At 40.0% G+C, this 17,519-nt stretch overlaps 1 protein-coding gene across 1 annotated transcript in view; it reads left to right on the forward strand.

Annotated features, from left to right (window-relative positions):
* Positions 1-8,235: 8,235 nt before the first annotated feature.
* Positions 8,236-17,519, forward strand: part of syn2b (synapsin IIb) — a 77,315-nt gene continuing 68,031 nt past the window's right edge. Inside the window, exon 1 of the mRNA XM_034139285.1 lies at positions 8,236-9,163. Coding sequence (XP_033995176.1) covers positions 8,721-9,163 — 443 coding nt within the window. The 5' untranslated portion in view covers positions 8,236-8,720. The remainder of the gene's footprint in view (positions 9,164-17,519) is intronic.

Below are 17,519 nucleotides of genomic sequence, written 5' to 3' on the forward strand. Positions count from 1 at the left end.
GAAAAATATGTTGGTCAAGCTCAGGATATTATGTTTAAAAAAAATCTTTTTTAACATCCCCAGTTACTGTGTGTCCACCAGGTGTCCACCCTGTTAATGTGAAAAATAGTAACAGGGTGGACATTTTATGCTAAACTTGGCTATTGCTACATGTGTGATGATAATCAAGCTAGCACTTGGTGCCAACAGAAACACATATTTGATAGATATATTTACCATATTTTCTAAATGTAAAACAAATGATCAGTTTCCACTAAAAATGAGCATAACAGGGTGGACATTTATGCTTTACCGCAACAGTTAAGTTCTTTAAAAACGTTTAAAAAAATGTTGAAGGAAGAATGCATGCACTCTGCTTCTTGAAGATGATTTTCCCACTCAAAATGTATCCTTCTTCTTGAGTCATACAAATAGTAAAATAGTAAAGGGGTGTCTCCAGAGGGATACAAATCAGAGTAACAGGGGGGACATTCAAATAGGGGACACACACACTTAAAAAAAAACTTTAAACAATAAAATTGAATTCATAAAAAAAAATTAAATTTGGTGAGGAATATTAGCAAAAAGGTTATACAACAGTGACAAAAATGTAGAATGTGTTTGTATTTCTTTTTTTATATCTGTTACAGAAGTTGAGCAAACATGATTGGGGACGCAGCAATTTGGCCTACTTGTGCTAAATTATTAGTAATTATTTAGAATTTTGAATATCCTGGATAAATAACATTGTTGTTTTATGGTAGAGGGGCATAAACATTTAAAACCAACCTTTTAAAAAATAAGCATTAGACCTTTTAAATACAAAATATATGATATAATGTGTTGGGGACCTAAATGGCACCGAATGCTAGGAATGAGTAAGTTATTGCTCTTGTTAAGATCACATTTTAGAGCAGTGTGTGGGGCTTGAAGTACTTTATTGTACATCCTGTGAAACAATGAAAGCAAATACTACGTTTAAACATAGTGTGAAAAAACTTTTCCTTTATTTGACAACTTGTAAGATATAACTTTGCCTAGAACCAGATAGCAGCTTTAAATCAAATCAAAGCACATCTTTGAAAGTAAAATCAATCTGGACCTAGTGTGAGATTCATCTGACAATACTACTGCAGCCTTGAAATCCAAAAAGGCTATAATCATTCTTCCCCCCTTCATAAACCGCCCATGTTAACATCTATTTGAATGAATTAATATTGAATGTAGTCTTATGACATTTAGCGATATGTCCGCAGAGCCTAATGGGATTGTCAAGAGTTGGACAAATATTATCTTCTCAGTCAATACTGTGAGCCAATGTTTCAGCTAAATGAATAATGATAAGGTCATGTCACTGAATCCTGACTAACACGCTCACTCTGTGAAAGTGCCTTCATTCAGCGACAGTGAAGCACCAGTGGAATTACAAATAAATATTTGTAAAATAGTTCATTATACTACATCCTCTTAATGTGGAATTAATGGTTATGCTCAGACAAGTACATTAATCCATATAAGCCAGTTATTTCCTCCTCCCTGTATCTTCAAATTAGTGTTGCTGTTGTGTTGTGAATCTATATCATCATCCTTATATGATACATTATTTCATGCATGTTAAAGGAGTCAAACACTATTTCAGTTTTCCATTATTTTTTTGTGTGCAATTTGTGTTGTAACAGTAGTAGCATGTTGAAAAGTAAACTGACATGGCTGATTTAAAGCTGCAAAAACAGAATTTGGTTATTAATGACTGAGTGACGTTGACATATAGCGTTATTAAGTTAATAAAGGTGATATCTTGGTAAACAACTAGCACTCATTTGGCTACATATTTCTGAACACACAACAAACAATCTTGAAATCCAATTTACTTTCCTGTTAGCCTTGGTTAGCACTCTGCTGGTACTCTTCCCCCTCATGAGAAATACCAGACTCTTAAAGGTGGGGTATGTAATTTATTTCAGAAACACTTTTTGTTATATTCCATGGAATGCTCTTAATATCCCGATAGCAATGAATATATTAAATGCTTTGACAATAAATACATAAAAAAATGTCATCTGTGGAAGCCGTAGCGCTGTAAAAAGCAGACCAATCATCTGAGCCGGCCCGGCTAAAATAACTGGATGGCCTACCTGCCTGTCAGCCTACCATCTGTGCACAAACTTATCTCGTGCCCTCATTGGTCATGTGCGCGCTCGTGTGTGTTGGAGGAGGGGCTTTTGGGGCAGATTTTTTCCGGTTGTGTATTTTCAAATTCTAGCGCACTCGAGCCGGTTTCTCCAAAATTACCCCACCTTTAAGCGTCTTAAGAGTTGCTTATTTACACATCCAGCATATAGAGAGCAACATTATTGATCATTGGCAGTTTCTTGATGAGGTCCAATATTAACCCTTCTTTAGTTGGTTTAGGACTAACAGCTCCTGAGGGGAATATCAGGCTCTTTGGCTGCTTAATGCTACACAGTGTTCACCAGCTGGTTGCTAACCGTGTGTCAGCTGCTTGCTGCTGAGCAGGTTGTGTTCAGAGGGTTTTTAAGGCTTTTTCCTTGATAACAGCTGCCTGCTGTGACTGTAAACTATGCTTTAAGAGTGGTGGGAGGAACATAAAACTCATATAATAAATCTCAGATAATGAGGCAAAAGAAGTATAATACACATTTTCACAGGTTTGACAGTTTTCTTAAGACATGTAATGCAAAGTCCACCTCTATTATACTTTTGTAAAGCTGGTTCAGCGTCAACAAACTGGTTGCAAGAAAATTGACAAGAACAGAGGCTTTATTATAAATATAGTGAGAATCCTACCATCACACCTCAATCTTTCCTCACAGTGTTTGTGTGGGCCAGTGCGAAAAATGAAACTGAAGAGACCGGACTGAAAGAGAAGCTTGTCTTGTATCTTCCTGTTTGGAACCAGAACAACTTATCAAACTGAATCAATGTTTATGGTGATCGTGCTCGCGCATTGATTTTCTTATTTGAAGTGCTTTGGCCAATGTTTCCTTTCTGTAGATTAGTTGGAAAGTGGAACATGATTTACAGCTTACAGCCCCTCTCCTTGAGTTAGACTCGCCTCCACAGGAACAGCTAATTTGGTTGTCAGACACATTTGCCTTGGCAAAGACCCAGAAGGTAGTTTACTGCTGCTGTATAAATATCAGTCAGTCTCTTTAGAGGATTTTCAGAAGGCATAATGGAGGGTGCAGACCTCTGCCAAAGGGGATTTCACATGCTCGTTGGATGGTCCCACATCATGAGTTTGGAAGAGGTTCTTCTGACTTTGGTTTGTTTCTGACATTTTAAGTAGTAATGTAGAAACGCTACAAAGAAGATGCGTTGTAGTTTTTTGCTCAGAGTCAGTGTTTAAACTACACCTTGATATATGTATGAAAACTGTTCAGACTTAAGGGGGCATTCACGACAGTTTGCCTAGTTGGGAACTATTTTTGTTATAGGTATCACAAGAATCGAGCACGTCTGCAAAGTTAACGAAAATAAAACATAATCTTTGTATCCGCCCGCCATTTGGATCTGCTCCAAAATGTATGGGGTTCTTCCTTGGTCCAGGCTTTTTCAACACATTTCATAACATTTGGGTAAACAGGTTTACTGTTATCCTCCTGGTAGTCAAACTGAGCCGAAAACAACTAATTGGCAGAGGTAACTACAAGAAGATGAATACAGATTTAAGTGAATTCTGCTAATCCTCTGAGGCAATTAACCGTCACCTGATAGTAAAGCCATAGTGAAGCACCATCTTGCTTACACACATGTCCGATGTGTGAATACAAACGTGTACACACATGCGCTATAGGGGAATATTTTACGCCAGTTGCCATGGAGATTGCCCTTGCTTCTGATGCCTTGTTCTTGAACATCAAAAGAAATGCACCATTAACCACACACATCTTCTTTAGATACACAGCTGCTCCAGGCCCAGCAGAAGACACAAACACAAGCAGACACTTTTATCTTACTCCACTGAAGGGAGGCGCCGAGCAATCGGTGTGTGATTCATAATAAGAACGTCTGAAGCTAAAACGCATGAGAGAGGACAATTAGACTTATAGTTTGTTACCGTGATCTCCGATTGTAATGCACAAATGCTTAAAGTATTGTAAAGATCAGATTTTATGAGAAAACTTTGATACAGACTAATGCAATCATTGCTTATCTTTCATTTGCGTGGAGTAATCTGTTATATTTATGGTATGGACCATTGTGGTGTCGCATTGAAAAAGAATGTTGTAATGGTGGAATCCAAATGTGTGTGATGTTGCGTGTAATATCATTGGTCGTGTTGTATATATGCCAATCCCTTTGAAAAATGCTGTTGTGTTTAATCTCTGCCTCGCCTGCTGCTGCACCGCTGACCTGAAAGCTTTGCTGTAACTGCTGCAATCACTTCTTAGCGCTATTACTGCTGTTATACCCCCACCTCCACCCCAGCATCCACCTTGTTGGGTGCCTGAAAACTAGCATGGCTTTTTTTATGAGCCTAAAACCTTTTCTTATACCTTACCTTGCTTGTGGTATAAAGTACGCTGATTCAACAGTCCATCAGTGACTTATTTTATTGTGCTTCCCGAACCAACTTGTATTGTTGCCATGGTCGTTTTCACTCTTGAATTTTGTGTTGTGGAAAAAGGCACCCTTCAAATATGTCGATAGCTAAAATCAGTCAGTCTATATTCAGCACTGCAACACAGAAGTCCATTTTGCTAAGTGGTGTTTTGGGGATTTGCTGCAGATATCTGAGTCGTGCGTGGGTGTTTTTAATCTTGTAACTCCATCAATCCATCCATCCATCCATCCATCCATCCAACCAGCCAGCCAGCGATGCTAAGGTTCATTCAGAGAGCCATCTTTCATAATAGCTCGGATGGTTCAACAATCTACATCATTCCCTAAAGTAGCTTCAAAGGCTGGATAGACATTTAAATCCATGTTTTTTCTTCTTGTTTTTCAACTGAGTTATAGCGTAATCACTGATTTAATTTGAAATGCAAGAGGCACCGGGAGCTGACCTCTGTAACGGTCTAGCATAGCAAGAGCTTGTGTGAAGACAGGACTAGACTGTGAGTTTACATCATTATATAACCCTGTCGCTTCCTGGGTTGACTCCCTTGGGTTTTCATCAACCTGCGGTGTATCTGAGATGCCTCCCTGCCAGTTAGACTCCTATCTATTCTTGTTTATTCTTCTGTATTAACTGCCATAGATATCAGAGTTATTTACCAATCGATAACATTTGGATTGAGTTGGAATTGAATTAATTCATTATTGTCAATGTTTGAATTTGCAATTACATGTGTGCCCCTGTACTGAGATTGTAGCATGTACTAAAACATGTCACAAGCATTGACAGATGATGCCAGATGTTCACATAACCCAATAATATCAGATTTTTCTAAATCTCAAATCATCCAGTGAAGCCCCAGGAGGTTGATCCCTGTCATACTGAACCACACACACACTTGGGTATTTGCAGCAAATCCCCACGAGGCAGCATTTACCCAGGCCTGTGCACACACACACACACACACACACGCACACGCACACGCACACGCACACGCACACACATGAATGAGAAATCATTAAATATAGTGTTGTATTTTCTAAAATACTCATCCCATCTGCTGATGAAAAACAGTCACATTCATATTTTCGTTTCTGAATAAATGTGTGTTTTTATAATGATTCAACTCTCTTGTTTGTGCAGAACGCTTAAAACGTAGTGAGGGCTGGATGTGTTTGTATGTCAGCATCTGTGTTTTTGTGTACACGGCAGTTTGTGTGTATGAGTGTGTGTGTGTATGTGTTTGTGAGTATGTGTGCCTATGTGTGTTGACAAATGAGTGATGCTCCTGGATCTGCTGTTTGCGTATTTCAGTGTGCTTTCCCGCAGCACAAGGCAGATCATATCTTACTCTTCTCTCTGAGTTATTTTGTTAAACCATATCAACACACTCTCTAGTCGAAAGATACATGGGGCGATACAAGTGGAAGGTTTTGGGGGGGGTCATAATCTTTTTTTCAAAGGAGATGAAAGTCAATGCTAACCAATTGTGCTACATCTGGCGTGGGTCTTCCTCAATGGATGAAGGAAATAGAGGAAAAAACACTTGAGTTGCCTTTTAGTGTAACTGTTTAATCTTTGAATCCGTCACCTGCATAGTTATAATGCACACACATTTATTTTATGACGGCAGATTGAATATGTGTTATTAAGTGTTGTGTTTGTGTCCTGAAACATGTAGGGCAGGATGAGCTTAGCATGTCGCCACAATTCACACTGCAGCTCTGTGACTCACTCGGCTCTCTTCTGGTTGACTGAACACACACACACACACACACACACCCCCCCCCCCCCCTACCACTCGCTGGGCTTGACTCATTGTGACTACAAATGTGCATCCTGCATGTTATGCAAAAAGATATCATCACACAGGTTGTTTTTTGCAATATTCGACAGCATTGTATTCCGCTTTACCACTCTGTCACTTGAGTCCAATGGACGATTCATTTTCTGACACGTCTCTGGAGATGTCGTTTTCTATGACAAGAAAAGTGGGTTCACCTTTTTTCTGTCATCAGCACATTTTGTGTCACAAAACATACAATTTGAAGCACCCTCAAAGAATGGTCTCAGATAGATTTAAGAGCACAGTTCATCTCTGTCACAGTTTGATGTTCAGCTGTTAAACCTTTCACATAAAGGGATGAATAGAAAGAGAGTAGATGCTGATGGAATACCGTGCCATTTTGTGCAGTCATCTGTACGCCACTCCCTCCTCTTCTGCGTGTAACAAACCCCAATGTATGAGTCACTCAAAAATAGCTGAGGTTTGGAAAAGATAAGAGTGTTTTTGAGTAAAAACTGAAAGCAGCCTTTCAATGGCATAAAGGTCAAGGAATTCATTTCCATCAATTGAGATGGTATAAGTGTAGAAAGTGGTTTGCTTCGAGGAATCTCAATGCTTGACGCTCTATGAGCAGTCAAATCTGATAAAGTGGTCGGAGAAAATGTCTTAATTAGTTATCACATTACATATTTAAGAAGTAATTGCCCAATGAAGTCAAGATGGATCTACAGTAGCTCTGTATAATTTCTTCTACTGCAGTCTTTCTGTTCTTCTTCATTTGTGGGATTTCTTCCTACTTGAATAATCCCCTTTCTTCCTCTTTTCTCCTCTCATCTTCTGTCTTTTTGTTAAGCTTGGAGCTGTGTAGACACTGCTGCTGCTGCTGCTGGCATTTAGAAGAAGTGCTTTTCTCCTGCTCCGAAAGACTGACTGCGTAATGAAGCCAGGCATAGGAAGGGTTGTTTGTTTAAGAGTAATAAGTGAAATAGACGGATAAACAAATAGCCCAAGCCGTAGAGTATTTCCTCTGAAGCTAGAAGGAATTTATGTATTTGAGCATGTGATTCGACATCCATGTTTCTAATTGTGTTCTGCTTGGGAGAGGACGTTTGCCAAAAATGTGACTCACTAGTTTAACAGATTTAGCCTTTTTTAGCAATCTACCATTTGAATATCTGTGGATTATTTGCTACCATACATCCATTTCAGAGATCACATACTTGTCGCTACAGGGTCCCCACTAGCATTGCTTCTATCCATGCCACCATTACCTCCATGTGCTGCTTTTTTAAGAGCAATGCACATTATTGAGGAGCACCACGTTCCACTGGAGGGAATCATTAAGCCGCTGCAGAGGAATGAATCTGTGTCCCTGTCCCCTCTTCCTTTCTGTGTTTCCTGTTAATCTCTACTATGCTTCTTCACCATAGTGGTTTCATATCTGCCCTCCATTACTCCACATGCTTTGAATGACAAAATATTGGCATAAACGCATCCTCAGAAGGGGGATATGTGTTCAGCTCTATGAGAATTAATCCACTAAAAAATGTGTCAGCAATGCCACAATGGCGGGAAAATGGACAAAGGAAAGACAGGTTGAGGAGGAGAGTAGAAAGATGGAGGGAAGGATGGTGGGAGAGCGAGGTGTGGTTTTCAGAGCAGGGTATCCATCCCTGAACTCCACCTTATGCGCGCTCCTAGGAAACCCCCTTCCAGTGGCTGCACACGGCACGCAACGCTACAAGGCTGCAGCACGACACACTCACGCAGCCTATGATGTAGGAGGATGATGACAGAAGAGAGGAGTAGGCGAGGGGGGAGGGGGAGGCATCCAGTGAGCGTGGCAAGTGAGGGAGAGAGTGAGGGAAAGGGCAGAGTGAGAGGGTGAGATAAGCAGAGAGAGCAGCATCTCTGAGCACATTCAGCTCGCAGCAGCTCAGGAGGCAGGACGGCAGAGCAGAGGGGGGAGAACACCTGCCTAACCAAAGGGGGCGACAACACACTTCTCTCTCTCTTGGACACACCGCTCGAACGTCACAGACACGCATTTGTGAGGAGGCGTGAGGCTCAGAAGGAAGAACACTACACACACGCACGCTGTTTGCTGGCTTAGCTGTGCTGAGGAGAGCTGTCTCTTGAAGACTGGACCAGAGCTTTATCCATCGCTTCATCCATCTTCCTCTTCCTGCTTCCCATTCCTCCAACTCAGAAGCAGCTCTCCGTTACACACACCTCAATCATTTGGACTGATTTGCTCGCTGTCATTCATCCAACCTCTGGTCAGGGTCTCTCTCTGTAACCATCTCCGCCCGTTTCAGTCCAATCAGCCAAGAAATCAAGACACAGTGAGAAGCCGACCCTTCAACCGCAATCATGAACTTCCTCCGACGCCGTCTCTCTGACAGCAGCTTCATGTCCAACCTGCCCAATGGCTACATGTCAGACCTCCAGAGGGCGGACCCACCTGCCCCCCCTCCGCCCACCGCCACCTCCCCTTCCCAGCCAGGTGGACCACCAGCAGCGGTGCCAGCCCCTGCCCTGTCTCCTACCAAATCTCCATCGCCATCCCAGGCTCCAGCCAGCCCTGCTGTTCAGGAGCGCCGTATGAGCCAGGCGGCTCCACAGCCCCAACAGGCCCCGTCTTCCTCCTCTTCCTCTGGCTTCTTCAGCTCCTTCAGCTCCATCAGCTCCATCACCAACGTGGTCAAACAGACGGCTGCGTCCGCCGCCGGGTTTGTGGAGCAGTCTGCTCCTTCTCCCTCACTCTCCAAGAAGTTCAAGATCCTGTTGGTCATCGATGAGCCGCAGCATGAGTGGTAAGTGACTTCACTGATGGGTTATGGGAGTTGATTGATGGGAAGTTGGGTGGTTATGCTAGCTCGCTTTTATTTTACTATTCAGATTTTGTGTGAAGAAATGTTTGGGTTATAGTCAGCCAGGAATATATTTAAAAAAATTGGAACACAAGTGCATTGGCTAAACGTTGACAGATACAGTACGTGAAATTGATATTAATCTTCCATTAATCCTTAAATAATGATCACATCCTTTTTCTTTGTGTGTCTTTGTATTTAAATGTTTTCCATCCTCTCACTAAAGCTGCTCCTTAAATAGAAAGCGCTGAATTAATCTAAACAGACAGCATAGCTGTTCTCTGGGGTTTGGATTCACACGTCCCACAACCCAACACTGTCGCCTGCCTCTGTTTTTGTGTTTTATATGAACCTTTCTGACGTCATGACTCATGTGCCTGCATGCTTATGCTAATGTCTGTGTGCGAGTGTTAGGAGAGCTATGAGTTGTTGTTTCTATCCCTCGACAGCACACGTTGGATATGATCCTTACATCAACTCGTACATCATACAGAGTCGTAAAAGAGCATGTAGCTCTGAATAAAACATCACAAACACAAGCTAAATGTAAGCGCTTGGCAGTGTAATCATGTTTGCTCTCTTACTCGCCTGCTGTTTCTGCAAATCACTTTTTCAGGCTATAAAGGTTTTCCTGAGTCGATGTGGATTTTACAGCCATTCATTGCTGTCATTATCTCAGTGTAGTTTCATTTCCTGTATCCCTGTATAGGGTGGATGTGTGATCAAGTGGCGACACGTGTGACCTTTTAATTTTGAATGGACCTTCTGGACCGTTGTAATGTTGCAATTATATTTTACTGTCGCACAAACGTATGTGATATGGTCAAAAGCATAGCAGACAAGTAAGCAAGTGAACATTGAGTTGTGATTTCACTTTTTTTTTTATGTGAACTTGGGCCTGTGTGGAAAGCTTGTTGGCCATATAATGTTGGAAGCTGACTACTTGCTGACTTCTTCTGTTTAAAAAGGACTTTTTGTAGTGTGGATCGATTGTAAAAGAATTTCCAACTCTACTTCAGTAAATGTTTGAGATATAAATGTATTGAAACATGTTTGACTGCCCATAACAAAATATATTAACAAATCCTTCTTTGGGAATTTGCCATTGTAGGTATCTGATCGAGAGATTTAAGTGTCAGCAAAATGTAAAATGCAAATGCCACTAACTGCATTGCCACTGCTACCCATTCTGGCTCCAAGTTCCATTCTCTTTAAATTGAGTATTGAAAGTCCATAATACTATCTATAATCCTATTTGTATTACTGGTATTTGTTTTGGAATAAGATGGTGCCATGCTTCATTGATGAAGCACTGTCTGAGTTACAGACAGTGGTACACGAAACGGACTGAAAGCTTTTCACTGTTTAATGCAGTCAATATTACTTCCAACACAATCAGACCAGGATTAGCTCTATAATGCTACATTAGCATGTGTGGACACATGCATGAGTGCTGAGGTTTCCACTACACAGTACCTACTGAATGTAACTGGCAGCTCTGCATTATGGTAATCCTGTGTCTCTTGCTGAACGTGTTTTGGTAGCTTATGGTTGGATGGCTGCCACCATCAGGATGTGTCTGCAGCTTACATTTAGAAAAGATGCAGTTGAATGCTTTGACTTTACTTAACAAAGTCCCGCTTGTAATAAATATGGAGGGAGCACTCATCAGAATTGCATAATCAGTATGTCTGATGTATAATGAACTTTTTCTGGCTCTGATCATTTGAATTGTAAACTGTCAATGCTGAGAGGAGGGGTTAACCCTCCTGTTATCCTTGGGGTCAATTTGACCCCATTCAATGTTTAACGTATCTAAAAAAATGCTTCACATAATTTGTTTTGCTTAGTATTTCATGACTTTTCCTAATTTAGTGAGGACTAATGGGTAAACATAAAATGAACATGAAGATCTTTTTGAAATGTCCTATACGCACTTTGTATGCATCGGTGTTCCTTGGGGTCAATTTGACCCCAGGCTGTTTTAGTAGTATAAAACATATAAAAATGTCAATATTTTACACATATTTGTGTTGATGATATTGAGGTGACTATTACATGCAAATGTATCATTGTAAAACAAAACTACCCTCTGCTTTAGTTATTGGTCCTTTTAACAACATCAAAAACATCTTACTTTAACATTTTATTTCAGTCAGTGAGATTTTATGGTGATTTATATATTTTACGATAGTCACATAATAGGAATTCTGGATGTATAAAGGGGTCTGTGGGGGGAAGGTTGGGGTAATGTTTTTATTTAAATGGTTATTTAGGTACTCAACTAAGATACCTAAAGCACCAGAGACATACATGTTGGTTAACATTTGGAATATGATCATTGTCTTGAGTTTTAAACTACTGGGGTCAAATTGACCCCAGAGGATAAAGGGTGTATAGTAAATGTGAGGATAACAGGAGGGTTTTAAGAGAGGTTTGTGTTTACTAACTCTTTTCACCTGCTAAACACATGAGCAAGAGCAAACTACCGTACTGAGCCAGAGAAAAAACGTTTGAGAGTTTACTTTTAATAGCAGACCATGGTAATGATGACACCAATACCCCTTTGACGTAACTGCCAATGGACTCCCAAGTCAGATGGGCAATCATTGTTTTTTTTTTAATTCTTACTCTGACTACTTGTCTTTTTTTTTTTATATAGCTTATTACTCCGTAGTTAGCTGCCTTTTTATATGGTTGTCATTAGAAATCTAAATTGAACTAGTTCCTGTATCCTGTTGTTATTCAAACCGTTATTGGGTTAAGACCTTTTAAGTGATTGTAAGCACCACTAACAATGCTGTCACACAGGCTAAACAAAGAAAGATCTGATTTCTCTATTTTTTGTGACATACAGAATCCATATAGGTTTCATGTTTGCGGTGAATGCGCATTCATGTCACAATGCAAATGTCTGTCAAGTGACTGCTGTAAAATAGAAACATTTTCAGGTTCTTGCAAAAGGACTCCAACATATCCACCGAACCAGATGCATTCATAAATATTAATGTAGATTATTTGGGAGGAGGCGGTTGCAGACAGAGCTTAGCATCTGGGCCAGAGAGGTATTCTGCTAAATGATATTGATTTTCCATCAGTTAAGAACAGGGCCTGAGACTCTAACAGAAATGACCCTTCTGTAATGATTCTGTATGTCGTGCACATCAAGGCTAAACTCAGAAATATGGGAACCTCTCTGGTTTTCTGCACACACCAAAATAAGTACTTTGATGGATAGCATCAGCCTGAATGTATTTTTAGTTTATAAACCAAACATAGACATACCATAACTCTCTGAAAAGCACATGTTCAGTATTTCTATGAATGTATCTCAGTTTACTGTACTGCCAGACACATCATCAGAATCGTATTACAAACAGTCATTTTACACCCAGACTAATAAATTACAATCAGAGTTTGATGAGCAGATTACACCTGTCAATTAAAATTAACTAAAACATCATAATAAATGTTCCGTCACAGTGGTTGTGTCGATACATTTGTAGTGGATGATAGTGATAAGCAGAAAGTAGGATATTGTTTTCTCCTCATGTGTCTTCTTCTCCTTTAGTCCTGTGTAACTGCATTTGCCTTTTGCCAAAATAAACCTCTTGTTTTTCCTTATTTAAAATTCCCTTTCTAAATATATCTATGCATCTTGAAATAGCCAGAGAAAAAATACACATTGATGCAGTAAGAAACGTGTTTGTACTCGATGAAACTGGCATCCCCTTTATTGTAGAAAGCAGGCAGTACACAATCACGTCTCTCTCTACATCTAATGGCTTATTCTCCATGCTCTCAAATATCGACTGTGCGGATATGACGGCTTACTCTGACTGTGCCACAAAAAGAGACCACAATGGGAGTCCAGCAAAAAAGGCCGTAAGATGAAAGAGTGAATATTTATTTTGCAGGCAATTCAGAGTGTGAGTGTGCATGTGTGTGTTCTAGCAGCCTCATGTAGTCCTTATGTAACACACTCATGTTGGCGGGTGAAGGGATAGACGGTGTCCTCCAGGGCTTCTCAAGGTTACATCTGCACATAGGGGAGGATAAAGAAAGATAGAGATCTGTCTTAATCCTCCCCTTTCTGTCGTCAATATGAGACAATCTGGGAATCTCCATTATTTTTTTGGGGCGTCTATGTGACGCTCTTTCCTGTTTATCTCGCCCTCTCTCTGTGTGTTTTTCTCCGCCTCTTTCCTCTTTGCTTCCCAGCTCTCTGCCTTTCATCATGACACTGTTTCTGTGTGTGGCTCCAGAGAAAGTGCTCAGGGCTCCTGATGTGAGGAAGTAATGAGAAGAGACATGATGATTCAGCAGTTTCAGCCCAAAGGCCACATCTGCTCTCTCTCTTTTCCTCTGTCTGCATCTCCCTCACTGCTCTCCCTTTCTTTATCTCTCTCTTTATCTTTTGAATGTGCAGTTTTGTGCCCGAGTTCCAGTGAGCACATTTACCACCTATATTGCATAACTACCCATCAGAGCAGATTATTTGGGACTGTTGACTTTTTGATGACTCATGGTGGAGGGTTGTGTTGGTTTGACTGCAGGTTGATGCACAGTCCTCTGACGAGCAGGGGTTCATGCTGAATGTCACATAATCTGCCTGCAGTTAAAGCTTTAACTGGCTGGTATCTGAGTGCCTACTAATTAGCAAACGAGTAAAAACATTTAAATTGCTTCACAGAAGTGGTGGTGGTATAACCATTATTTTAATCAGTTATTCTCACTGCATAGTTTTTCCAAAAAGTGACTATAAAACATATTAACTACAAAATAAAAAAGACATTGCTTTTATTGAATGATTTTAATTGGGATGTCAACGACCTGTATTGAATTTAAAGAGCATTACATTTTGTTAGTGTGCTTGCATTCGTGCATGTGCATCATTGTAATTTTCTCCATCGCTAGCGGAGACCAGAGTACACAGTGGGAGCAGGTGGGGAGGTGGAGCCACATATATCTCCATCAGTATCAAACACACACACACACACACACTGACTCTATTTCATCTTTCGTCATCAAATGATGAACAATGTTTTCCCACAGAGTTCAGCCTGCTGTAGCAATATGCTGCTTCTCATTTCCACTGACAGTTTACTATAGTACTGTGGTTTGTGAATAAAGCAGTTCATTGTTAAAGGTTACTTTCCTTCCTACAACAAACCCACACAAAGTTCATAAAAAGCAAACAGGTAAAGATATTTTCAGGGTTGCTTGTGATTTGTGCTGGATGTAGTTTTTGACTTCATAGCAGTTATTAGGCATTATCGGTGGTTATTATAGTTCTCTACTACACACACACACACGTTACATGTTACTTGTTACTTGTTAGATGGTTTTATCCAAAGCAACTTACATACTCAATACTGTGGGCAATCCCCACAGGAGCAATTTTGGGGTGAAGTGTCTTGCCCAGGGACACAACGACATGCTGACTGCAGAGGGGTTTGAACCTGTGACCATCTGATCCCCATACCAAGGCTCTATCCACTGCGCCACACGCCTCCCTTACAGCTGGTGGCAATGTCACGTTGACTTTATGGGGCCTTTTGGTTCACCCTCCTGAAGTCTTGCCTGTATTGTGGTTGAAACTCCCTTTCAGGAATAATGAAAGCATTTATTATTTGTTCAATTGGTTATCATAATAGATGTTCCTTTTTAGATACCTTTTTAACTGACAGAAACCTTATTTAAGTAATGTATTACTAAGCGTTTTATTGAAATCGTCACACAATTTATCCTTAACTTTAACTTCTGGTAATCAGAACCAGAATCTTTTCCTCACCTAACGGACCATGTTGTACCTAACCCTGACCAAACCTAAACATAGTGGTGGCAGATCAGAAAACTGTGATATTCGACTGTTTTGCCTATATTTGGGTCTAATTAGTTTGCCACTAGGAAACAACATTTGTCTTTAAGTTAAAACTATGTGTTTTATCAGCTTTTTTTCACAAACATTGGAAAATAAATCATTCTCGTTTTAAGCAGATCCTATTGCCACGGTCATTTATTAACAGAACATGTTTTTATAAATTAAATAATGTATTTGTCTTTGAACACTATAGTCTTGTATGCATGGTTGAACTATACACTGGTTTTATTCCAAGCTTTCATGATTAGCATTTTAATTAATGTGCTGTGTTGGGAGTACCTGATCAACAGAAGGCTTGGGTTTGCTCCCCAGAGACCAGGCTATTGGTGACTGCCGATTTGTGGCACTGCCTGTATCAAAAGCGACTGACTAATAACCAGCATTATGACTAATCTCTTAGGCTGTTTAGGACTAAAGATCACCCCGTCGTGTCAAGAAAAGCAGTGACCCTTTTAGCTAATTTAAATGCAAGAGGAAGTAAAAAATCCCCTCTGTGAATTGGTAATTAACATTTTCTCTTTATCATGACTGTGCTGTTTTGTTCCCACTCTCCACTGTGGAAGAAATGTTAGGCAATTAGATATGCACATCAGTTACTGTCTGTGCTCCAAACACCTCAACAGGATGTTTAACAGCTAAATTAATTTTGTTTCTAAAAATATAATTTGTCAAATAAACCACAGGCAGCTGCATAGTCTGAATGAATTATGACTAATGAATTAAGGTTGGGCGAATGACACCACAAAGCTAACAAGGAGCAAAGGAGGTGTGACATTTGTCTAGAGGGATTTACACTGATCTTCCACCATAAATAACGTTTTCTTCAATTACATGTAAGTGAACTGCAATAGAAAGGAACATATACAGTCTGTACACGTGATCCAAATGCAGACTGAGGACAGTACAGGTCCAGGTTTGTGTTAACATAACAGTTGTTCAATGAGACGCTCAAAAATATGCTGTATGGACGACAAAATGAGCAGCAAAAGGCAGACATTGTTAATGACAGTCGTATACTGACTTACTTAACACACTACTTGTTCTACTATTTACGAGGGCTGTTATGCTATATATTTTAATCGAGATTGTCATATTTCCATTACCGGCTGTAAATGAAATATACTGTGTTAATGTATGTAAGCGCTTCATTTTAAAGTGCATTTCATGCTCATTAGTAATGTATAATGATGTACCATTGATAAGGGTGTCGGGTGAAAGATTAAAGCCAGATATTTCAGTTTTGTATTTATTTTCTAATCTAATCAAGCATTTTGACCTTGAAACAGACCTCTTCAGTCCTCTCCTTTTTAGAAAGCCTCTTCAGTGGGATGAAGAGCCACTTGTAATGAGCTAGGGCAGATCGGTCCAGAGGCAACTATTGGCGCTACACTAAAGCTTTCAACTTCGTCATAATATACTTGTTTTGCATTGAAGATATAGTTCATTTTAAAGTCACAAAAGAAAAATAGATTTCAGTTGAATTCATGGCTTTTGTAACAGGAACCCTATTGCTTAAGATAAACTAGGAATGATGACGCAGACTAGCCCATTGAGATGTATTAAACAGACAGAGTGAGCTTTACTATCTGCGGTTTGCAATAAAAAATAGATTTTGCACAATAATACAAAGAAACATGATTGTATTGATCGTGCCGTTAGTTCAGCTCATTGTTTTGGGTTTGGTGCTTCTCTGAGTCCTCTGCAATGTCCCAGTGATAATCCTGTTACTGTGCATGAGCCCCACAGATACCTAATAGAGCCGTAAAGGAGACCAATCAGCAGCACAACCGCTGGTGAAATAGTCCACCGTTGCTATGGCAACAGGTAATCCTCAATTGAGAAATGTGTGGTAGAAAAGAGGCATTGATGTGATGTTACTATATACAAACAGTTTGCCTTGTACTTGTAGTTGTTCTCTATGAGATGGACAAATAAATGTTAGAATTATTAATTACATTTTTTAGCCGCATGACAAAAAATCTTGCTTTCTTGCTATCTCTCAACAGCTCAAAGGTCTATACATCAATAAGTTCAAAACATACATGCGTTGCCAGAAATGGAAGGACAATCATAAACTGACACGGCTGAATTTAAAATGTTCAATGGCCAATATAGCTCTAATTTTAGTGTTTTATGAGGCTCTTTTTATTTTCTTTATTGTGCAATGATGGTGTTTTTTAGGGTCAGTAAACACCATGCAAAGAGCTATGGTGGGGCTATTCTATCAAAGTAGTCTATATGAAGCCTTGTCTATCCACACAAATGGTGTCTCTACTGGAACCATTTCCTACACCCTCGTGGAAGATTAAAAGCCTGCCATCATAAAAGAAGGCAAGATAAGGAGGCTGTGGCTCAGTGGTATAGTGCGCTGAACTTAGTGCGCTGAACTTTGAATCAGGGGATAGCAAGTTCGAG

Source organism: Trematomus bernacchii, unplaced genomic scaffold, assembly GCF_902827165.1.
Source record: "Trematomus bernacchii unplaced genomic scaffold, fTreBer1.1, whole genome shotgun sequence".
NCBI lineage: Eukaryota > Metazoa > Chordata > Actinopteri > Perciformes > Nototheniidae > Trematomus > Trematomus bernacchii.